The 25,255-nt window shown below is 38.0% G+C and overlaps 1 protein-coding gene across 1 annotated transcript in view; it reads left to right on the top strand.

The window, feature by feature from the left end:
• The window catches only part of ANKFN1 (ankyrin repeat and fibronectin type III domain containing 1), a 155,155-nt gene that overhangs the window by 77,126 nt on the left and 52,774 nt on the right, over nucleotides 1-25,255 (top strand). Inside the window, exons 6-11 of the mRNA XM_068531301.1 lie at nucleotides 7,311-7,408; nucleotides 10,426-10,516; nucleotides 15,903-16,010; nucleotides 23,177-23,276; nucleotides 23,567-23,699; nucleotides 24,178-24,294. Of these exons, the coding sequence (XP_068387402.1) occupies nucleotides 7,311-7,408; nucleotides 10,426-10,516; nucleotides 15,903-16,010; nucleotides 23,177-23,276; nucleotides 23,567-23,699; nucleotides 24,178-24,294 (647 nt within the window). The remainder of the gene's footprint in view (nucleotides 1-7,310; nucleotides 7,409-10,425; nucleotides 10,517-15,902; nucleotides 16,011-23,176; nucleotides 23,277-23,566; nucleotides 23,700-24,177; nucleotides 24,295-25,255) is intronic.

Consider the following 25,255-nt stretch of genomic DNA (forward strand, 5'->3'; position numbering starts at 1 on the left):
AGTACTGGAAGACTATTTCCTCAATTGTTTTGTGCTACTCGCAGTGTAACAGCCACAGAAACTTCTAACTTTAATCTGAATTATTAACATTTTCTCCATCACTTTCTTAAGTCTAGACCAGTGGTCAGCAAATTTCTCCTGCAAAGGGCCAGAGAGTAAATACATTAGGCTTTGTGGACTACATATGGTCTCTGTCACATATTCTTCATGTGCGTGTGTGCATGTGCACGCGCTTTTACAATCCTTTAAAAATGTAAAAGCCAGACCTCAGGTCGGATTTGGCTTTTGGAATTATAGTTTGCCGATACCTGGTTTAGGCAGTCCACAAAATAAAAACTCAAGCCTTGGTTTTATAGCATTTGCTCATTGCTATGCTGCAAATATTCCCACCATGGCCAATTTCAAGCTACCAATGTGATGTCACTAAACAGATTGGGAAGATAAGTGCAGTAGTACATCATTATATGCTATTTCCACCCTACAGATAAAATAGGTATCAATAATCTCAAGAGCATAATTCCTGGTAAAATGCAGAAAATTAGGGAGTCATGAGTTTTGAGTATTTACTGTCTTTTTCTTTAACACAACTTATTTAAGTTTATACAATTTAATTTTTAATGATGGCTGTGTTTAACAACCAGCTGGCAAAATTCCTAACATTTTAACAATAAGCTTTTGCGAGCCATATGGGTCAACTCCAGCACCCGCTGGATTTATCCCATCTAAATGTGGATGGAGCCAAGCTCTGGCTTTCTCCTTCTCCCACTTTGTGTTGCCTCTAAAAGCTGCCCTATTATGCCACCTAATCTTAGATGTGACATGACGAGGGGATTTTGCACTTTGTACTTTGTGATAAATCTGAGACCTTCCCAACTCTTAATTTAATCTTCTAGGTGAATCTTCAGTAGGTGAATCTACTAAGGAAAGAGATCCTATAAACGCAAAGAAAAAAGTGATTTCTATATGATCTGGGGCTTGGGGATTACCTTTACTTCCGATAACTCCACTAGTGCAGAACATTCAGACTTTCTCATCCCCAAATGGCAGAAATTACTGAAGGAATTTTTGTTTAAAGTCACCCCTGGTTAAGAGACCAAAAAAGTACAAAGGTGAAGTTCCGTGAATCTCACTGAAGACATTAGGCTGGCAGCAGCTGGGTCTCTAGAAGACTGGTACTCTTTCAACAAACACTTCATGCCAAGCTTGGAAAAAGAGAAAGAACTCTCAGCAGTAGTAAGAATCACAAAAATTATAGTATCGTTTATTTAGAAAGCAAGGACGATCAAGAGAAAGAATAAATTCAGCCATAACAGGAGAGCCATTAGGAGATAAATAAAGAAGCAAATAGACCAGACTGTGGAGCTGACTTTTTTGTTGTTACTTGTAGTATTATGTACTTTTCAAAAACCTGAACATTTAGAATCTCTGCATCATGTCTGTATCTGTAGGTAGCTCTGTAATACGGCAGGCAAAACTAAGACAATACACAATGTACATAGGTAGGGGCGTATTACTTTTGTAGATGGCAGAATCTGACAATAAATAAATGAATATAGCCTTCCAATTCCAACTGTGCTTTTAATCTTCTAGAAGTAGTAGGTGCAGGAAGGATTTACTAGTGTCCAAAAAAAAAAAAAAAAAGCCTTTTGCCCTTAATTTAAATCATTGTTTTTCTAGGGAAATTTAATTTGGGGAAAAAAAAATGTTTTTCTAATTAACTGGAAGACTGTGTGCTATGCAAACAATAAAGATTCTTGTTTGAAAGTAATGCATGCCCCTACTCCTAGAACTACCAAGGGAATTTAAAATAAAAAATGCAAGCAGCTCCAACCTCGTATTTTGCCAGAGCTAAACAGAATTCCCAGATCCAGAGTTTTCACACGTCATTTCCCAATTTAAAACCCACAAGTGTTGAGTGGGTTCATGCTTCAGCAAGACACATCTTCTCATCTCTAGGAATGACTGTATTTGATCTTTTTCTGGGTTTCTCGGCACATCCCTCTCTCCCTCTTTCTTCTTCTTGTGCTATGGTTGGACCGAAAGGTTAGAAACTGCACAATTAGATGGATCAGGGGAAGATTTCATAATGCTCTGGTGCTGGGCTGGGCAGTCGAGCCAAATTCCATTCATTAGCTAAGGCGCCGGGGTGAGTGTGGCCAGTAAAAATGCTGTTTTGGTTCCATAGAAGTGCTGATAGGGAATAGGAAATAAACATTTATTTTTGGGGTCCTTAGAGGCAGTATGGACAAGTGAGGAGTCTGGGATGCTGGGAATCTGGAAGCCAGGAATTAATCTCCATCTTAACTACTTACTGGGCAGCTCAAGCAACTTCCATTCTCTTTGGACCGTATTTTTTCTAACACTGTTTTCTTATTCTTTAAGTACCAGCGCCAGAGTTCTGTCTACCTTATTCTTCAAGCATTCCAAAGTCATGAATCAAGTATTCAATTCACCCAACATAAACTGAGCCACCTATACTGTGCTAGGTGCTGTGATAGATGCTTTGGAAACTGGTATTAATACAACTTAGTTCATGCTCTTAAAAAGCCTATAGACTAAAGAGGAGACAGATCTCTTAAATACAAAACGATAAAGCAAGTGCAATGTAAGAGACATATTAAAATTACTATGGGAAAGTTGGCAAAGGAGCTTCCCTTGGAAAGCCAAGAAGAGCTATGGAAATGAAGGATCCTTGAACCAGGGGTTTGAATGAAGGGGTAGAAGATTTTGGGGAAGGAGAGCATATTAAAAGAGAAAACAGCATAAGCAACGGGTCTGAGGTCGAGTGACCAGTGAGGCTCAAGTGGAAAGCTTGGGTAGGGCCTGGGCAAGAGGCAAGACGCAAGAGGATAACTTTTACAGTCTGTCCTCCTGGTGTGTGAAGAGGATAAAACAACTCTAGACTTTGAGGCATTTGAGATTCGAGGGAGAACCTGGACAATAGCAGGTTTTAGATTTTTTTTTTTTAATCAACTGAATAGAAATTAGACATTGCTGCAATGTTATCTCTTTATGCCTTTACTTTTGCACAGTCTTCACCTCTCAAAAAGCTGGCCTGAAGAGTGTTATCACTCTTCAGGGTTTGTTAATCACACAGTCCACACCATGAGGCTTGAAATTTACCTGCACTTTGACTAAGTTCTCTGCTTGTGCACCCTAACACTTCCAGTTATGAATTTTCTACTCTTCCCACTGATTCTGGGACCTTTCTCCTCACATCATAGACTTCAAATGACGAGGGGAAACCTTCAGGAGCTCTTCTTCCTCTTAAGCTTGGTCTGTGGTTTATGTAGCTGCCATCAGGAAAATGGTGATGGTTCAGGTAGAAACTCTCTTGCCCAACTGCTCTACATTTCTAAAGCTTAGATAAAAATGAAATATTTGTTAAAATAACAGAACTTCACATTTAAAATATTCATAGTTATTTGATACAAATATAGTGAATCACAGTTTGAGCCAGAGCCAAATTTTAAGAAATACTAACACCTAGGTTTTGTCTGGTACCTTTCTTACTAATGTTCAACTGCTATGAGCCACTGCATGATTGAACCCTGCTTCTATTTCCCAGACCTAAGTAGAAACAGTTGCCCTGATCTTTATCTTAAAACTGTAAGCCTTATATCGTTTTAAACTTCATATACATGGCTCCAACCCTTCAGGGATTTAGAGCAGACTTATAAGTGATTTTTCTCATGGCTTTAATATTAAGTCTTTAAACTACCTACACATAACTTTCCAGAGAGACCATGCTAAGTTGCCTTCTTAGAATTCCCAGTTGGCTCTCAAAGTGATTCCGGCTCATTCTATTTCCAGAAGTGAGCAGAAGCTACTTTCTTTATGTCAAGAGTCCATCAACCCAAGGAAGTACACAGAGGGAAAAAAACTATAGGTTGCCCCAGAATAGACTGGCCATTCCAACATGGAGAATTTTTTTCCTTCCATGTAGATCTTCTCTTTCTCTAGACCCTTCCCCCTTTGAAACCTCGACATATTATAAGATCTAATTAGACTTAAATGCTTAAAACTTTCTATTAACTCCTAAAGAAGAACACACCTCCCTACAAACCTGTTTCTATTTGTTTTTTGTTGTTGTTGTTGTTTTTCAAGAAGCCAGGCCCTCTTTTCCACCTGAAACATGCATTGTAGAACTATTTCAATAGAATATGACAGCTTTCATTCAAAAATAAATTGTTGTTTCTTCAGAAATTTTAAAGATTGCATCTTTGAGCAACATTTCTTTAATCATTTCTCAAATAATCTGGTCTTGTTCCCACTAATCCCTAGCTCTTCTTTTGGGATGTTACCCTGAATCCTTAGCCTGAAATCAGAAGCTCTTGATCCTCAGTCTTGGGCTTGGGGCTTCACCACATCAGTGAACCATGCATGTCTCAATGGCAACCAAAGATATTTTTGTTTCTAGAATTTTCCTATATTCTTTGTTCTTTCTAGATGTCCTTGCACATGTGCTACCAATTTTCATTTTGTTTGTGATAATTCCCTCAATGACTGCTCTTTTTTCTTTAGCTTAAAATAATATGCAACACTATTCTCTGATTACAAACCCTCTCTAATTTGACCTTAAGAAACTTGGCTTTTTCAAGAGCTAGTAGCTCATAGGCATAATAAAACATCTGGGGAAAAAATTATACATACATACCTATATATATATAACACATATATTAAAATACATACATATATATGTTTTAGAATATGTATTTATAATAAGGTATAGGCTTGATTTGAGAGTAAACATATAACCTTAATCATTTGATTCTAATTAGATTTTACAATATGCCTAAGAGCTTCAAAGGGCAAGAGTCTGGAGAAGGAGAAGATTCACATGGAAGAAAAATATCTCCATGTTGGAAAACCAGTCTATTCTGGATGTATGTGTGTACATATGTATATGCATACAATAAAACAAATATATATGTATTTGACTTGTACAATATTTAGTAAGCATTTTCTACGCACCAAGCACACAGATCCAAGTGTGGATCTAGAGGGGGAAAAAAATGACTAACACTTTTCTTATTCTCAAATTTCTCACAATCTAACAAGAAAAAGAAGCATAATATATGTGTAATAAATCTTGTTTTTATATAAATTAAGGACTTTGGGAACACAGAAAACATGTATTTAATTAATTATTCCTGAGGAATTTAGAGCATTAGTAGGGTTTTGACAAGCAAAGGTTGGAAGATGAACACAAGACAGAGGCATAAAAATGCACAGAATAATAAACAGGTAACAAGGACTTTGCTTTGGGAAATGGCAGGACATAAGGATAGTAGAGTAAGGCTGGGACTAGATTATGAAGGTCTTTGAATGCCTTGTTAAGGTTTCATTTTACTTTGGAAATCAACTGGACACTACAAAAAGATTTTATGAGGAGAAACTAAACAATTAGATCTGCATTTTAAAACTATAATTTGGGCTATAGTAAGAAGATTGTATATAAGGATAAGGAGATGAACAGAAAAATCAATTAGGAGAGTTTATCAATTAGGCCTACAAAAAATCAATTGCAGAGTTGATGCTCATGATTATAAGGGTCTGCTCTAGAATAGCTTCAGTGTGAGGGGGAGAGGGAAATTTATGGGAAACATTTAAAAATAGAACTTACTGGGTTTAGTAATCAACGGGTTGTGAGGAATTGGGGAAAAAGAGGAGGCAGGATGCACTGAGTTTTGGGGTTGGTTGACTGGATGTGTGGCAGTGCTAAATGAGCTAAAATTAAGAAAAAAAGAGGAGAAACATATTTCGGTAAGGAAAAGTACTTAATGGAGTACTTCCACTCAAGTGGAGTGGGGACACTCAGGTGGAAATTTACAGAAAGAAGACAGAGCTCCAGAGAGAAGCTAAACATTGAATTACAGTTTCAAGAGTCATTGTTGGAGCCATAAAAGTGGATAAGGTCACTAACTGGGACAAGCATGTGGAATGAAAAAGGAGCCAAACCCTCAAGGAACAACACATCAAAGGACAAAGAAAGGGAGGAACCAGGGAGAGCCTGAAAAGAGGGAATCAGGAGGTAGAAGAAGCAGAAGACAGGGTGCAACCGAAACCAAGGGGAAAGAAGGTTGCAAAAATTGGGGGAGGCCAAAGTGGCAGGATTTCCCAAGAAGAGGCTGTTGTGGATGATCAAAGCACTAGGAATTTTAGGAGAGCAATTTCAAGAGAGTGAGGATAGCAAGCTAGATTCCCAGGAGCATAATGAAGAGAAGCAGAAGATGCAGGGACAGCAACTCTGAACAGAGGGATTGTGTGACTCTAGGGGAACAGCAGGATTTAGAGATGGTTTGGCTTAATTTTGAAGTATTTAAGTGTCATAGAGAATATAATTTAAATCTAAAGGCCCATAGCTTGTCATCATGAGGTTGAGAAATACGCAGCCCTTGTCTTCCATGTGACTGAAGCTCCTGCTTCATTTAGGATTGCCTCAAATCCTGCCGTGTGTAAACGGTCACTTAAGACACTTTTTACTGATGATGTACAATTTCTCTCTCCTGACCACGGTTTTTTCAACCAGTGGAAAATGTTATGAAAGAGCATGTCTCACAGTAAAATGGGGTGTTACAATTTGGGTGTTAAGATTTAACTGTGAATGAACACCCACTTTGGGGATGTCAGGTGTGTGGGGAGCACCAAAGAGATCAGCCACAAATCCCAAATTCTCCAGCTGAAAATAAGCCTAATGAAAAAGGCTGGAAGACAATATCAGGGAGGAGAAGGAAAGCCAGGGGAGCAGCATACGAGACACTAAAGGAAGAGGGTGATTGCAGAAGGAAAAGGAGTCAAATTATGTGGAAGGAAATGAAAGGAGCCTTCTTCATTTGGGATGAGAATGCCCCTGGGAGCTTGAAGTAGCACTCTCAGTAAAATGGTGAAACAGAAACCAGACGTGGGGAACAAACAGAAGGTAATATCCTAATGAACCCTTCACTTCTCACATGAAGTAAATATCTTCTACATACAATGAACTTTTATATATAATGTGCCTGCGCACGTGTGTCTATATACATATATACATACATACACATTAAGGTATATTATTCACTGTTGAATGATTACTTTTTTCCGCGCCTTTGTTTTAAAAAATAATGGTGAACTTGGAAACTGACTTATGCCGAGGAGAATTGTTAGATGTGCCAATATAGGGAAAAGCGGGTAAACGTACTGTTTTTGAGAGAGATTATATGCTAGAGTTTCTATGATGCTTCTTGGTAGATGACTATTCTCTCTCTCTTTCTTTCTTTTTCTCTTTCCCTCCCTCCCTCCCCCTCTTCCCGCCTCCCCTTTCCATCCAGTGGAATGGAGCATGTCTAAAGACTTTTGTCCTTTGGCTGGAGAAATCATCATGGAAAACCTGCAGACCCTGAGATGCACAATCACAGGACTTACAATGGTAAATACCAAATCCTCCTGTTAGACTTCCCATTCCCCTACTCTTGATGTTTGTGCTGGGATATTCATAGCAAATGCCTACTTTGGAAGCAACAGACAACGCCCAGTCCTCTGGCAACAACTGCCACTCGTTAAGCGTGATATGTCTGGTATCCATAATCTGAACCCCACAAAGGAGTGAGCAGACAGCATGAACCACTTTGTAAGCTGCCATGTTCTACAGAGATCAGAAAAAGACTGGCCTCATGCAAGCCTTGAAAGCTGCTGCTTTCTGGATCACAGTCTAATCTTCGGGGAGGGATCAAAGGCTCTATGAGATCCAATTTTGACTCCCTGTCTGATGGTAAAAATAATAGCTTCATCTAACCCTCATCTCCACAGCCTCAGTTGAGATCAGTCATCAATTGGAGTCACACAATTTCCTGAGAGAAACCCTTTTCCCTTGATTAAAAAAAAAAAAAAAAAAAATCTGTCCAAATGTGCTGTCACAAAATAGAAACTATATATGGTGGCACTACATTTCTCAGTAACCTGAACCAATTTAAACTGTGAATGAAAAACTGGAACAGACTGTGCTTATTTGTTTAACCAATCTAAACTTAAATGTTAATTATTTATAGAACTATAAACCATATAAGCATATGAAATGCAGAAAATAAAAACACCTAACAAATCAGTCCAGATTGGAACAAACCCTATATTTCCTCAAACAATTAAATGCAACAAAACTGGATCATCAAAACCTTTTTAATTGAAAAACATTTTAAGTAAACTTAAATTAAACCTGTATTTTTTTATCCAATTCAAATAATTAAAATCTTAGGACCTTCATATGTGAGAGGTAGAAGGAGAATTTTCTTGTTGTTTTTCTAAAAGGTTAGTCAATTAAAACAGTTATCTGTAAAGCATAATCCTGAAGCCCAGAATTAAAAATCTGTGTTAGGCTGCACCTCTTCAAGTGTGAACCAGCTTATTCTAATAGAATTCTTGGTGGTTGGGTCACCATCACAGAATCTTAACTTTTAGTCTTACTTACACATCTACACCAGGGGCCAAAACCGTGGATTAGCAGAACAAACAAACCCCTGAATGGGTGGCCCCTAGAGATGCTATCATCATCTGATTCCCAACCCTATAGCTCACATGATGGAAGAGGGGCAGAGAGAACCCGAGGGAATTTCCGCTGCTTAAAAGAAAAAGTGATATGGTGATAAAAATGGAAAACTCTCCATAGAGAGTTTCTCTAATATTTGAACTAATTTTTACAGGGATTAAGTTTTTCCAGTTGGTCATCCAATGAGAGCAACACAGATACTATCCTAATCACATAAAAGCCTAGAAGTAGATTTACACTTCACAGAATCTCCATATCCTTGAGGTACCTAGAAACCCGTTTTTAATGTTTTAAAAATTAAGTTTATAATATGGTAAGGCCATTACTATTAAATCCCTAGCAAAGGCTCTACAAAGATTGCTATTTTTTTTTTTAACTTCAAACACCACTTTACAGATTTTGCAAGCAATGCTTTAACAAGTGCTGACTTCTAAAACACCCCTTTGGGTTCATCAGACAAAAAAAAAAAATTCCTCAAAGCAAAAATATAAAAGCATAAAACATTTTAAAATATTATAAGCAAACAAAAAACAACTCCTTAATTCTTTTTTTTTAAATTGTAGTTTATTTATAATGTTATATTAGTTTCGGGTGTAGAATGTAGTAATCCAATAGTTTTATAGATTATGCTCCATTTAAAGTTATTAGAAAATATTGGCTATATTCCCTGTATTATACATTATATCTTTGTATCTTATTTATTTTGTACCTGGTGGTTTGTACCTCAATTCTCTTCTCCTATCTTGCCCCTCCCCACTGGTAACCACTAGTTTGTTCTCTACATCCGTGAGTCTATTTCTTTCTTGTTACATTCCCTAGTTTGTTTGTTTTATTTTTCAGACTCCACATATAAGTGATATCATACAGTATTTGTCTTTGTCTGACTTATTTCACTAAGCATAATAACCCTCCAGGCCCACCCATGTTGTTGCAAGTGGCAAAATTTCACTCTTTTTTATGGCTGAGTAATAATCCATTGTGTGTGTGTGTGTGTGTGTGTGTGTGTAATCATATCTTCTTTATCCATTCATCTGTTAATGGACACTTAGTTTGCTTCCATACCTTGGCTATTGTAAATTATGCTGCTATGAACATTGGGGTGCATATATCTTTCAAATTAGTGTTTTGTTTTCTTTGGATAAATACCCAGAAGTGGAATTGCTGGATCATATGGCAGTTCTATTCTTATGTTTTTGAGAAGCCTCCATACAGCCACAACTCCTTAATTCTTAATGTCATAAAACATTAAAGCATATAAACCATTGTTTTAATAATGGTTTTAAAACTGAAGTAGCATCAAAGAATTAATTTTTAAAATGTTTGAACAACTGAGTAAAGGATATTTATTGCAGCATTATTTATTTAGCATAAAATGTGGAAACAATCTAAATGTCCACTAATGAGGGATTGGTTAAATAAATGACTGTGTTTACCCAAAGTGAAGTAAACTACTAAAAGAATGAAGCAGATCTTTAATTATTAATCTGAAAAGATGTTCATTACAACTTCTCGATCTTGTAAAGCAAGTTGATCAGCTAGAAAAAGGTGATAGTAGTTGCCACTGGGGAGGAGAAAATAAGGAAAAAGAGGTAAGGGTGAGAAACTGCAGGTTTTGGTAAACCTTACAGAACTATGACTTAAAAATTGGTGTATAATGGTTTGGGGAAGGTCAGGAAAAGCAACTATGATATTCCAATTTTGAAAAAAGAAAGCACAAAGAAACTAAGAGGGCACCCCAAATATGTTTATTATCATGTAAAAACGTAATAGTCAAGAAAAGCTAGAAAGTTAAAGTATGGGTAGTGGGATGAACAAGTTCATCAGACACAGAATAAAGCTTCTAGGGTAAAACTGACTAAATAAAACTCCCAACGCATCAATCTCTCTATTTCGATACTTTGCAGGGCCAACAGTATTTTGTTCAAGTCTCGGCTTATAACATGAAAGGATGGGGACCTGCTCAGACCACGACACCAGCGTGTGCCTCTCCTTCTAGTAGGTGGTGGCTGTGAACTCTCTCAAGCCTGGCCAGACTCCAACTCCAGTTCCATCCTCAGGATGCCATTGCCATTCCCTCTCCCCACTGCTTGGGACTAATAAGACCTCCTCAGAGTAGCATCTGGCCACATAACGAATGATTCCTCTGCAGAAATGTTCCCCTGGGAGGCAACTCAGTGGAGTGAAAGAAGAGGGAATTTGGAACCAGCAAGACTGAATTTGATAGCCATTATACCTTTTATTAGCTGTGTGGCTTTCAAAATTTACTGAAAGTCTCTGAGTCTCAATTCAACATCTGTAGAATGGGTCCGATCACACCCTTCACAGGGCTTTTGTGGAGATGTACTGAAATGGCACAGTAGGAGTGGCTGGCCCAGAGTACATGCAGTCCATTTTAGACCTCAGCTCCCCTTCCTCACCAGAAGTCTAGCAAATCTTACTTACATTCTGTCAGAAGAAAAGCTTTCTTATTAACAGGCACTCTGATACACTCTGCCACAAATAGAAATCTATAATATTTATAATGGTGGCTGAAAAACCCAGCAAAGCCCCTTCTAATTATTTTAAACTTAATAATTTATGTCTGGTGTATTTGGTAATTCTCTGTTAACCAGAAAATTTAATTAACAGGAAGAACATCTCCAGACATACTACATGATAGATTTTTCTGCATAATGAACCTATTGTTCTGAATTATATTTTATTTTAAAAATCTTCACTAATGGGATCATTTAAAATGGTATCATACACTTCTTGTGAAAGTGCAAACTGCTCCATCCTTTGTGGAACACAATGTACCATATTATATCAGCTGCTATAAGAACATTCATTTCTTTTTACCCTATAATTATACATCTAAGAATCTAACCGAAAGAAACAGATGCAGACACACAATCATGAACAAATATGTGCACGGCAGCCATATATTGATATAGTGAAATATCATGTGTGGGGGGGAGAACAAATATCCAATATTAACTCTGTGGTTGAATAAAGTATGATATACTTTAATAAAGTATGATATATAGATCCATACTACAGAATAAAATGCAACCCTTAAAAATGGTGTTTTAAGAAACGATTCATTGTATAGAAGAAATTCTTATAAGTTTTATGTAAACAAACATCATAATTTTTTTCATATAACATTTAAACTGTGAGCTTGACTATAATTAGGTAGGTGTGTCTGCATATACCTATTAAAATTTAACAGCAGATATTTGGGTTATGAGATTATGGGCTCTTTAGTTTCCTATTTTATATATTCTTGTATTTTTCGAGTATTATAATAACCCTTTGCCCAGGAAAAGCCATGAGTCGGGTGGTATATTATGGGCTTTCACATTCAGTGTCTCACTGAATCCTGCCAACAGCCACTGTTCCCATCTTGTGGGTAAGCATCTTCATTATCATCTGTATCACTATCAACACCAGAGCTAACGTTTATAAAACTCACTATATGCTGCATGTTAATCTAAGAACTTTACACAGATTAACTCAATCTTCATAACAAACCTGTTGAGGTGATTTTTATTATTTTACTGATGAGGGAATTATTAATATTGAGGTACATACACACATACATACAGCCCAACAACAGAAAATTAGCAAGCACTGAAGTCAGGTCCAAACCCCATGTTCCTTGCTCTTAACCACTATGCTGTCCTCCTCCTCTATTAATAAGGGAAATTAGGATTCAGAGAGGGTGTTGCCTTGCCTGGGGTCACAACTTTGGTAACACGGCTGAGCCAGGATTCAAGTCTGAACTAGTCAAGACTCTGCTGTGGCAGCTAATGCCCTGCTATCAGGCAGACAATCAGACTAAAAGCCAGCCAACCATTCCTGACTACTGCCTCTGGTGGATTCAGATAGCTAAATCAGGCCATACAGAGCCTTGGACCACAAATACCAGGGATCTCTAAGACTCCTAAGTCCCCTAGCATTTGATGATTTAAATATTCCAGTCTTACTTGGACATCTTTCTTACTGAAGACTTACCAGAAACACATGCGGGGAATATTGGAAGATTAAGATACTTAGGGAACCCATCTCATTCTACGGGGGTAAAAAGAGTATGTATTTTTGGAGATGGAGGGATAGAAGGGATAGAAAAGCAAAAAAAAAATTAGACCTGAAGGTGGGTCAGAGGAAAACCCACTCCAAACGCAGACCCCATGCAAATTCTGATCTGCGTGATGTATTTACTTATAAACATCAGATGTCCCGGTTCTATAAACTTCAAATTCTATTCAGACACTCTCCCTCAGAGCCCATTTGAAGAGCTCTCTCCAGAATGAAAAGAACAGTTGTCCAGGGCTGGGAAGAGTTACTTATTACTTGGTAATTAACATAGCAAATGGCAACACTTTCTAAAACAGTGCATTTGATTAGTAGGGGTATCTGGCAAAGAACTGAAATCCAAACATGTCATTACAGTCGCTGCAGACATGCCATGTCACTTGGAAAGAACAATATAAAAACACTCTGGTTCTATTTATAAACAGAGTATGACATTGTGATGTAACATATGTCAGTATTCAGATATTTACTAGAAGACAATGTATTCTAACATGACAGAATAATTGGAAATTTGGTAATATGTTCCAGTAAGCTATAAAACTTTTTAAAATATTTTTACAAAAGGCCTGAATGTGTTTTTATAGACTTATGTTATATGGTATGGTACATAATAAGAGAAAGGGACCCAGACAGGCTTGTCTGAGTTACGATCAGGAAAGCCCTGATATCACCAGTGAATGTAAGCTCTGCATTGCCTTGCAATTGAAGTGTCTCATTACCAGAACAGTGAGCAGTATTATGTGGCATGATCTGCTCTTTTCCTACCACACTAAGTTTATTCCTGTCAGGCTCCTGATTTCTTAATATATTTTCAACTTTCTCCCTCATCCCTAAAGTCTCCTATTTTATGTAGTCATCAGAACCTTCCAAACATCTATGAGAAAGACTCATTCTTTCCAAAAACCTTGGCATCATGTCCAGTGCTCACTCGGGCTGCAATTTAGCATTAGCAATTTTCTAATGTATCATAAAGTCATCAGCTCAAGCTCACCTCTGAGGTAATAGGCCTCAGCTGAAAGAGCCAGGTCCACTTCATCTCCCCCTGCATTGATGGCAGTATTAACACCCATTAGAATGTATTAGCATGTTCAGGGCCATATAGTAATTGTCCCCCAGGAGTCTTACTCAAGCCAACAACATTGCTCATCTTATCTGAGTACTTCAGATACATTCATCCAGCTAAGGAAACGAACTCATAATGGCCTTTGGGAATTCATGAGAGCAATGTTTATTCTCACTGTGTCCAGATACCAGGGAAACTATAGATAGTCCAAGGGCCACTTGGAGTTCGTTCCCTCAAACATTTCCAAATTTCCCATAGCCCATCCTACGTGAACACCATAATGCTTCTAGTCACAATGCCTCACCAACATTTAATGAGCATCTCCAATGTGCACAGAATGGTGTTTTACTTGCAGTATTTCTTTGAAACCACAAATAACCTAAAAAGAGACTCAAAAGCTCACTTTACAGAGAAAAAACCTGAAGCAAAGAGAAATTAAGTCACAGTTTCTGCCAACAAAGAACAGAGTCCACAGAAAGCACCTATGCCAATTCCCTGTCTCCAGAGTTGACCACAACTAAGCCACACCACACAGACTCCAACCAAACTCTGACCCTCCTTCTCAAAAGAAAACAAAAACAAAAACATGTCCATGGTATAAGGAAATGAGCACTAGACGGAGGGTCATGAGACTATGTTATACTCCTAGCTATGCCACCACCACCACCAAGCTGAAAAATTTAGAACTGGAATGGTTATCTCTGGGCCTCAGCCTTCTAAGAGGTAAAATGAAGAAGGGTACATGGGGGAAGGTGGGAAGGAGGAGGGATTAGAAAATCTCTGAGGCCTTCCTCTCCAAAGGGAATTATCTGCTAAGGTAAGAAATGATGTCTCCCTACTCACCACTCAGGAAGTTAACTTTCCATCAGTGAGTTCCCTTCTTTTTAAGTTATTATTTACATAAGGTTTTCCACATAACATTGCACTGGATAGCTAATATACCTCTCATTTAATCCTCACAAAAATCCTGCAAGATAGATACTATACTCTTTTTTCATACTACGGGGTAGAGGCCCTGTCAGTGTAAGTAACTTGTTTTACGGACACTGAGCTAGGAATCAGAAGAACCAGGGCTCAAACCCAGGTTTATCTGACTCCAGAACCTGCATTCTTTCTAACTATGTTGTACTACTCGGCCTTGGATGGACCAATGTGGAATGTTTTTACCTAACTTTAACTGTCATGGCATCTGCTTAAGTTTCTAAACAAGGGAGACTCCATATTTTAAAGTAACTCTAGGTGGAGGGAATTTGAAACTTGTTCAGTTAGAATTTAAGCCTCAAATATACGTGTGAACTAACTGGCTTTTCTCGAAAAGAATGTCTAGCAATTTTAGAGAAAGCATTTCAACCAAGAAGCACTTAAAGTTGTTGCTTTTGAAAGATCCAGAAAGTAAAACCAGGGGAAAGAGAATAGGGATGGACTATGAAATGACTGACCTGCCGAAAAAAAAAAAAATCTAGAGTTGGAGACAGCAGAATTATAATCTTGACATTAGTCCCGTACGGGTTATTACTCTTGATATCATTATAGCCAAATGGAATGAAAATAGAAGGGGGAGAAAAATCTCAGTGGGTGTTGCAATTTAAATTTGCCATGTAAGCTAATACTGTATATTTAGAGACTGAGCAGACAGGGTGGTTGGTGGCTCTGAGTATGTGCAGGAGTTGCTGTGCCAGCTAACCAAAGCAGACATTCATTAGAGCAAAATGTAGATTTCCATTTCTTGGCATCTGACATGGGCTCTTTCCTTGGAAAGAAATGTCAATTTGGCCAAAAGTGTCAAACCTACAATAAAAGCATTGGGACCGTGGATTTCATCTAGTCTGCACATTCCCACCCCTTTCTTTCCTACTGTGGAAATCCAGTGGCGACTTGGGGTGCTGAGTGGAGAGGTGACAGGGGAACTGATTAGGACACAGACGCTGAAAAGGAGGGTAAGGAGCTGGGGGAGGGGAAGATGGACTCCCAAATTCTCTATTTTCTTTTGGCTTTCAATTACCATTTTCTCTTGCCTTAAAACTGCCCAACACAAGAAACCAACCACAATTACTGTTTTGCACAGGGCCTGAAAAATGGCAGCTTCCAAACCCTTGGTAATGCCTGCTAGCTGTGCAAGTACTGGGTGCTTATCCACACAGTCTGTGGGTAGTATGAGCAAAATTCAGCTCCCGAGGCAGTGCAGGGAAGAGGCCTCCCCTACTTGAAAATTTTACTCTGTTTGTTTCTTTTGTTCAATAGACTGGAAAGACTATGACGACAGAGCGCCCAGACACAAGGGACAGAGTGAAGTTTTGGAAGGTCTGCTGCAGCAGGTCCGAGCCCTTCATCAGCATTATAGTTGCCGGGGTAAGGATAAAAATCTGTGCTGGGCCATCGACTGAGGTCTCGGTGGCGCCGGTAATTTTAGCAGTTTCCTAACTGGGTCATACCTTCTCATTCATCAGGGAGGGAGAGAGATATTAATATTTGTACATCTGGAATCACTTTACAGCACTATCTTACTTTAACCCTTCAGAAGAGACTTCCCTCTCCCTTCCTTCCCTTCCTCTTTCTTTCACACCCTCACTCCATAGGAACAGTTTGAAAACAAGCACAGGAAAAATTGCAGCTGCCATTAGCTCCCTTCCCTTTAAATTGTACCTTCACAAAACTTCTCAGTGTGCTGAGTCTTCGGGATATTCACCCTCAAACTTTTCACCTGCAAAAAAAATTCTGTGAACATCCCTGAGGAAGCACAACCAACTGTAACAGCAACAATAATATTAAACTTTTGTGTACATTTATTATAAAATTTACATACAATTCATATCCAATATCTCTTTTTCATCCTCATTTTGGCAATTATCACTGAGGCTAAGTGACTTGACCAAGGTCACAATGCCAAGAAGAGACAGAATCAAGATACCAACGTAGGTTTTCTTTCTCCAAGCCAGTCTTCCTGCCACACCTCGTTTTTGTCTCCCACCCTTACATCAGGACAGGGCACTGGATTTTAATCTCACCCTGAATTTTAATCTTCCCCTATACTACTGCTCAAGAGAAAGTAGAGCATACATTCTCTAGACCTAGCCAACTACACCCAGAAAATCTCTGAGAAGCTTTAAAAAGATTATTTTCTACTTGGGCTGCTCAAATGGGACAGGGTCAGGTTTCTGATCTGTGTAATGATTCGTGGAGCAGGCACTTAGGTTTATTTGGAGAATTAAAGTTCCATAAAGTTTTCATTTTCCGTGCTCCTTCACCCATCACATCTCTAACTGCATTGTACTCTCTAGATTCAGGGCACTACAGGACCAGCTAGGTTAATAATCTATGGTTGAAACTAAGAAATGTTAAATGAGTTTTGACTAGGTATAAAGAAATCATACTTAGCATTAGCAAAAAGTTGTTCCCAATTGCTGTATAGCTATGACAAAAGAGCCCTTCAGAAATGTTGGCTATAGCTAGAAATGAGGGCAAGTGTTTGCAAGAAAATAATGTTCTAATGAGTGGTTGGTTCATTAGGAGATGTAAATATGCGTGGAAGAGGCTTAGGAAATCCAAGTGGGATTTCATTCTCGGATCTCTAGGAAAACTTTATCCAGACCAGGGCCTTCAACATTCCACACCGACCAAAGTACATTCAGTTCTCAGTTATCCAGGGCCCATTTAACCAGGACAGGCATTATCTAGGCTCCTTTCTCTTCTTCTCCCTCTCCATCATTTCCCTGCCCATTGGTTCCTGCATGGCAGGCAAAAATAATGAAGCAATTGGATAGATTATTCTCTGCAATTCATAAGCCACTTTGTGTTTGGGCTTTATCAGAGGGGGAAAGCTAAAACTACTCATGAGAATGAGGGATTATTTTTTATATTATCTGAGGATGTAGATGTTCTCCCCATTACTACTGGATTACATTCCAACAATCAAGAAATGATTGTCTAGACAGCCCAATTATTTCTATGGTTGCCATCCAACTTTTATCATGTACCTATTTTCACCCCACAGGGATGTAAATATACACACAGTATCAAGAAAGATTTAAGTAAGGCATAAGGTAGAACTTCCCAAAAGGGAGGAATATTTTTATATTGAAATGTACTTTGGACATTTAAACAGTACCACATAAGAGTGGTTCTATAAGATGCTCAGCTGAAAAAGGGTCTCTAGTCAAGTATATTTGGAAATTGTTACATTATATATCCCTCTCTTGGAAATGTAAAATAGACATTAAAATATTAAAGACTCTAATAAAAAGAAATTTTGAATTTGGTTAAGCAAGCATTTTCCAAACTTACCTGGCCGCTGTAAAACATTTTTTACAGAATTAGTGTTCCAAGGCACAAACTTTGGGGAACACTGACCTATAATATGCCAGGATAAAAGAAATGACCTTCTGAGATGATACAACATAAATCTCTCTAAATCTAAAAGGATAAATTAAGGATAATTAGGTACTGCATACAGAAAACTACAAAATTGTTATTTAAAATAAACTATATTGATACTGCATGGTTTACAAATTTTATAATTAGAAAAAACAATTATTTCAAACCCCAGTTCACCCACTTACTGTGGGTACTTAAGAAAAGCACTTAACTTCTCTGAGCCATAGCTTCCCTATCAGAAAAAAACCTGCATAATAATACGTATCTTTCAGGACTGTTACAAGAATTAAATTAGATAATGTATTAAACTCATCTGGCATGAGTAGGCACTTTGCAAACTCTAGCTTATTTTTTTTCATTGTTCTTCCAAATGAAGAATGAGGTGCTCTCCATCCTCAGCATTTTATATGTCCTAGAATTAAAATGTAATCATTGACTCCACTGTAATGAGCCTGGAGTACTCAATAGATACACAGCATATTCTAAATGCAGAACTAATAATAAAACATCCCTTCTCCTACCAAAGCCCTGCATGGGAAATACCAAAACCCACATTAATTTCTCTATTTTTGGCTAAAGAACTGGCCACAGCTAATTCGCATCTTTAGTACTGGGATGGAAATTCAATGGAGATGCTGAGTGGCCTTTATTGTCCACAGGGTTGATGCCCTGACATACATAATGAATCATAAAGAAGTCAACTGTGTTCACTAAAGCTGTCCCCTACAGGAGTGAATTTCAATTATCATCCAGTTTTTCAATTGGCAAACATTAATTGAAACACTGCCTCCTATGTGTTAGGTGCTAGACATACCAGTATGAATAGCATAAGCTCTCTATGCTCCAAGCACTTAAAAGCTAAAGATCTGCTGCATCCAGAGTCCAGAAAACCAACCATTGCTCCAGAGCCCTGAACTAAGCAGAGACAGAATAGAAGCCACAGTGGTTCTTAAGAGAAAAGTGAGTTTAGACCTTGTATCAGTCAAGATAGGCTATATCATGCTGTAGTATCCAAATGACCCCCAAAATATTTATTTCTCCCACATGCTATAGGTCTACCACTGGTTGGCTGAGGGCTGGCTGTCCTTCTGTCTTGTCATGATCCTCTTTCTAGAAATACATTTCAGCACCCATGGGAGAAGGAAAAGAGACTCTTGAAGGTCTCATATGGACAAGACTTTATCATTTACTCTCAAAATTCATTGGTAAAACTGGTCACATGGCCCCAACCCAACCACAAGAGCTCCAAAAGTACAATTGTATTGTACCATGTGCCCAAACTGGAGGAGACCTGGAATATTTGACATTTTCATGGGCCCCTTTCCCAACTGGTAGTAGCATTTCTCATTTTTCTCTTTTTTTAGTCTAATTTTTTTAGTTGAGTTTTCATTTTTATTTAAGTTATATGTGACTATACTCTGAAGCCAGATTATGTGGGTTCAAATACAGGCTAGACATTTACAAATCTGCATGACCTTAATAAGCAGGTTGCCAGCTTCTCTATACCTCACTTTGCTCACCTGTAAAATGCAGATAAGAATTATATAAACCTGTCAGCCATTTGAGGACTGAATTACTTAAAATAAGTAAAGCACTACGAAGAACTTTATTATGAACGAAAAAACAATTTCTCCCATCCTCCATTTTCTATTCCCTAGAGGCTCAATTATTTTGATATTTTCTCCATATCTCTAAATAACAGGCTTATATTGCTAATTCTTGATTTTTAAAAAAATATACAAAGTAGAATTGGTCCTTCATTAAAATGATTTGTCTGTTAAAAAAATATATATACATATAGTTATTATCTAAGGAAGATGATTATTTCTCTCTTTTTTATCCCTCCACCCTCTTATATGCACATGTAATTCCTACTCCCTCATCCTCCTAATATAGTCATTTTAATAAGATCAATATTTATTGCTAACATTATAATGATCATATAAATTTTATGATTATTTTCCTTTCCTGGATAACTTGTTTCCTCTGTAGATAATAATCAACTTTTATTATGTGTTTTTTTATTTTTCCATGTGGTTATAACCAATTAATCCCCAAGCTCTTCTCCAGTTCTATCAATTTTCTCTCAGTACGATCAGATCCATAAGTATTGTTTCAAATGGCATCTTCTTAAAGAAACCTCTCATAGACCTCTCTGACCTGCTCCAATCTAGCCTGGTTACTGGCTGCCTCTATGTCTGTTACTTACTGGCACCCTAGGATCTCCTTTCACCACCACGTTGAGGACTCTTCTTGCCACTCTCCAATACTGGATTTCTTCCTTTTTGTTTACCATCTCTTCCTTTTTCTGGGGTTTGTCTGCCATTGGTGGAGCCTTTCCTCTAGTAGCTTCCTGTCAGGATACATGGGAGCTAATTTTTGGATACATTAAGTGTCTGAAGATGTATTTATTCTATTTAATATTTATTTAGGATAAATAAGTATAGAAGTGGATAAGTATAGTATTCCCAACTGAAATAATTTTCCTTCATATTTTGAAGGTGTTGCTTCATTGCCTTCAAGCTTTCAGTGCTGAAAAGTCTGATACCATTCTGATTCCAGAAGTTTTATATGAAATCTACTTTTTCCTACCCTGGAAGGTTTTAAGTTTTCTTTTTACCTTCAGTATTCTAAAATTTCACTGTTATGTACCTTCATGTGGCTCTATTTTTGTCTGTTGTGCTGCACATTTGGCAAGCTCTTTCAATACAGAAACTTACAGCCTTCAAGTATGGGGTGTTTTCTTAAATTATTTCTTTAATTATTTCTTCCCCTCCTTTTGCTCTGCTCTCTCCTATGAGAACTCTTATTCAGATACTGAACCTCATGCTCTAGCCATTTAGTTTTATTTTCCCCCCCCCCTCCTACTTTCCATCCTCATGTCTCTTTGCTCCACTTTCTTGCAGATTTCCCCAATTTTATTTTCTATTTGGTTTTTCAGACTTTGATAAGATATGTTTAATTCCCAATGCTCTCTATTGTTCTCTGAATACTTCTCTTACAGACCCTTATCTTTTTTACAAGGATGCAATGTCTTTGCTTGTCTCTCAGGCTATTAATGATCGGCTTTGTTTCATTTTATGTTTTCTTTTCTCAACATGGTCTCCCCTCTAAATTGCTTTTGTTTGTTTTTGGGCTGTGTTTTTTCTGTTACATGCTTTTAAAACTGCCTAGTGATCCTTGGATGTGTACTCAGATTTAAGAGAAGAGAACACAATAGCTGTTGGGAAGCTCTGAGCACATGGATAGTGCTCTTTACTTATACAGATCACTGCAGGGTGACCTGGCATGTCCTTATCTTTAGGAAAGCAATAAAGCCAATGTCAGAATCTTTAGGTGTACTCTTACGCTAACCAGAGTCTCCAGAGATGCTTCTTCCAGTGTTCTGCCTGGAGAATATAAATTTGAGTACCACTGCTCCAAGAGTCCACTGGGGAAATATTCTGTATGGAAACTTTCATTTAATCCACCTGTTTTGAGTACATACCACTCCCTCCCTCCATTTTTTAACCATACACCATATCTTTCACTCTAAAGATCTCTGTTTTTATGCTTTCCAGGGAATACGCTACTAGCTTTCTTCTAGAGTGGGGAAAGGGTAGGAGAGGACATCTAGAAGTCTAACTACTTTTTAAACAGATTTCAACAAAACCCTCTGATTTTAGCTCCACATTCACCACTCTTCCAGCAGTATATGGTGCCCATGGGGTGAGTCAGGTTACTTCTCAGCTTTCTCAGGTCTGCTAAATCCATCTGTCCATCTGCTTTCTAGCTACCAAAATTCACTTGCTTTTGTCTCCTTTCCCATCTCTTTGCCTTTATAGATTTATGTCACTTCCTCTTTTTTAAATCTCTTTACTCTGCTTTTAGTAAGATTTTGGGAGATAGTAGTATGTGATAAATATGTTCAATATGCTGCCTTTAATCAGAAGTCCCAGCAGCATTATTTTCAAGTAGAATATAACCAGCAAAATACATGTTCAAGTTAGAAAAAAAAATGCCTTTGCTTTGTTCTGCCAGGAATAACCATTACCAACACAAGCTTGAAGCTGGCATGAATGCTTGTGTCAATCAGCTCATTCCCAACTGCTCCTATAGGATCATAGGCAGAGCCACACTGGGCCTCAGCCATGGGCCATCCGCCCAGGTTTCCATGTCAACAGCAGTGATATGGACCATGTTCTCATCCCCAGTAACATGTCTGTCAGGAGTTTGGTGATGACCCCAATAACCTCAGCTTCCCTTCATTAATTACATTTAAGATGAGAATTAAATCAGTGATCATCTAGTTCAGCTCTAGGGAGCACAGTTTGCAAAGACTGCTACAGGAAATCTACTACTTTTATCAGTGAGAGCTCCAGTTGTAAATAAAAGAGCTAAACAGAAGCAATGGATGATTTGTTCATCACTGTAACCATAGAACCTAACATATAGTAGCGTACCAATAAATATTTATTCAGTGAACAAATGTTTGTTTTTCTGGGTACTGCCTTTTTTATCTTGGACAATCCACTTAACCTCTCTGTCTCAGTTTCTTCTTCTGAATAATGAGGATAATCATACCTATGCCTACAACTATTTTTGTAAGCCAACATACACACTGGAAAAAAACTACCCCAGAATGCTAGCAGTGGTTCTACTAATGTGGCAGGATGACATGTGTGGGATTTTGTTCTTTTTTTCTATGCTCCAGACTTCCTGCAATGTGCCTATATTAATTTTATAATGAAAAAAAAATTTAACGGAATATGCAGACTAACAAGGAGAGCTTTGCCAACATTGAGAAGTGTGTGACTATTAAAAGGCATTGGGAGCTGGGGACAAAAGTTGATCCCATTTCTTTTTATCCCACCTCATAATAAATAAGGAGAATATAAACAAAACACTTAAGTGACTTCACCTGGAGTTATAAATGTTACTCATTTCCAACATTTTTGAGGAGCTGTGCATTCATTAACTACTGGCATCTCAAGATACAAAAGCGTCTTGACGGAATGAATGGGCTGAATCCCTACATGAAACTGAGTAAAAGTGACACTGAGGGGACAGGAGACAGAAAGGCAAAAAGATGGGAAGAAGGCACTGAGAGTGTTGTTCTTCCAGTGGAATTTACACTGTTTTTTTTTTTTTTTTCTGTGTTCCAGAAAGTTCAAAATTACAAACCACGGGCCGCAAGCAGTCAGTCTCTAGGAGCCTGAAACACCTATTCCATTCCTCAAACAAGTTCGTGAAGACCTTGAAACGGTGGGTCCTATGTAGTTTTTCCAGGAAGTCTTAGCTTCTCAGGAATCTGCTGCTTTTGGTCTGAGTGGAAACTTGGTAGAAATTTCTTTTTTTTATTATTAAAAGAATGCAAAATTCACTTTTCTTCTGAAAATTTGGACAAGATAGCCAATAAATTTGTGGTATTTAAGAATATGCTCATAGGTATATTTTAAATTATCTTTTATCATGTCCAAAAATATTTTTTCCATGATCCAGGCTTGGAGGAGAAGATGATTGAGGACAATTTTTATTTTGCTTCTTCTTTTTAGGGGACTCTACATAGCTGTTATATTTTATTACAAAGACAATATGTTAGTCACCAATGAAGATCAAATACCGATTGTTGAAATAGATGACTCTCACACCAGTTCCATTACACAAGATTTTCTGTGGTTCACAAAGGTATCCTGAGTTCTAATTTTTATTCTTCCCCATTTTGCACCAACAGTCTGTGCATAAATCTCTGAAACTTTAGTTGAGGGGTTGAGGGGTCTTCAGTGATCAAAATATTGGGGTGGGAGTAAATTATCTCAAAGGTCTCTTTCAGCCCTGATTTGCCCTATGTCATTAAAAATGCCAAAATAGTATCTACACTACATTTTCAAAGCAAAGAAGCTTCTATCCTGTCAGATTGTGTCTCCACTATTCTGAGTTATGGGATCATTTGGCAAAGACTAAAATGTGAATCTGATTGTTTCATTAACATTCAGATCTTTTTCCAATTGGACAGAGATCAAAAAGTTGTTTTGCATGTATCTGAAAATGGACTGGAGAACAAACATCAAGGGTCAGGTTTCCTTCTCCCTACGTTGCTTTGATGCCACAACCTAAATCATGTACTGGTTTGGACGATGATATGACCTCGTGACTTCTTTTGCAGCTGTCTTGTATGTGGGAAGATATAAGGTGGTTGAGGCAAAGCACACCTATCTCCATGTCCTCATCCACAGTACTACAAACTCGGCAGAAGATGCTTGCAGCAACAGCCCAGTTACAGGTGAGGGGCCAGGTTTCAACCCAGACCTCCAAGGAAATTTTAGAAAAACATGTCAGTTCAGTTACCAGTCCTACCTGGAAAGGATATATGAAGTCTTCCTGAACAGTTTGAGCTGCACACCTGCCTTTGTAGGGAACCTGTGCTTTTGGCAGTCTCCTGGAAGAGGAACAGGGGTCTAACCTGAAGAGTCTAGGTGTGAACAAGGAGTAAAGAGACTTGAATTCTGGATTTGATGTTAATCGGTCAACTCATTTCTCCTTTCTGGGTCTGAGTTTCATCACTTGCAAAATAAGAGTTTGACTAGCTCTCTTGAAGACCTCTTGATGCTCTGGCATCCTGCGCATCTATGAGTAAATGGAGATAGAGAAAGAGACCCCCAGATATTTTAAGGAGTTTCTTGGCTTGATGCTTATGGCATCAACGATGCAAAGGCATATGCATACATTTTTGATAATTTAAAAAAAAAAAAACTTCTTAAAAGGTTACCTTTAATTCTGAATTTAATCCTTCTGTACTATTAACCCAATCAGATCAGGTCCCCAAGCCCTGCAAGAATCTTTGTAGGTTACAGAGCCCCTCCTAGAAATGATATTGAATTCTAACCAGTCTCTTCTGGGTTTCCCTTTCATTGTTTTTTGTTTTGTTTTGTTTTGTTTTGATAGTATATGAATTTGTGCTTCTTAGCACAGAAAAACATCTGCAACATAGAACTGGGGCCTTTAAGATATCGAAGAGCCTTGATCAGGGATGGGTATCTACCTACAAAGCTGTCAGTTACATCAACCCCAGAAATACACATGACAGGAATCTACATAAGCTGTGTTCATCCAGGCCATACCAGCTGAAGCATAAAAATAGAGTCATAATAACAAAAAAGATTTTCTACAGCTCCACCCCCACCTGCAATTACAAGAATTCCATTTCTTAACCCATGCAATAATCTGACTCCTTGCAATAATAA

This window comes from Eschrichtius robustus, chromosome 20, assembly GCF_028021215.1.
Source record: "Eschrichtius robustus isolate mEscRob2 chromosome 20, mEscRob2.pri, whole genome shotgun sequence".
In the NCBI taxonomy this organism is placed as follows: Eukaryota; Metazoa; Chordata; class Mammalia; order Artiodactyla; family Eschrichtiidae; genus Eschrichtius; species Eschrichtius robustus.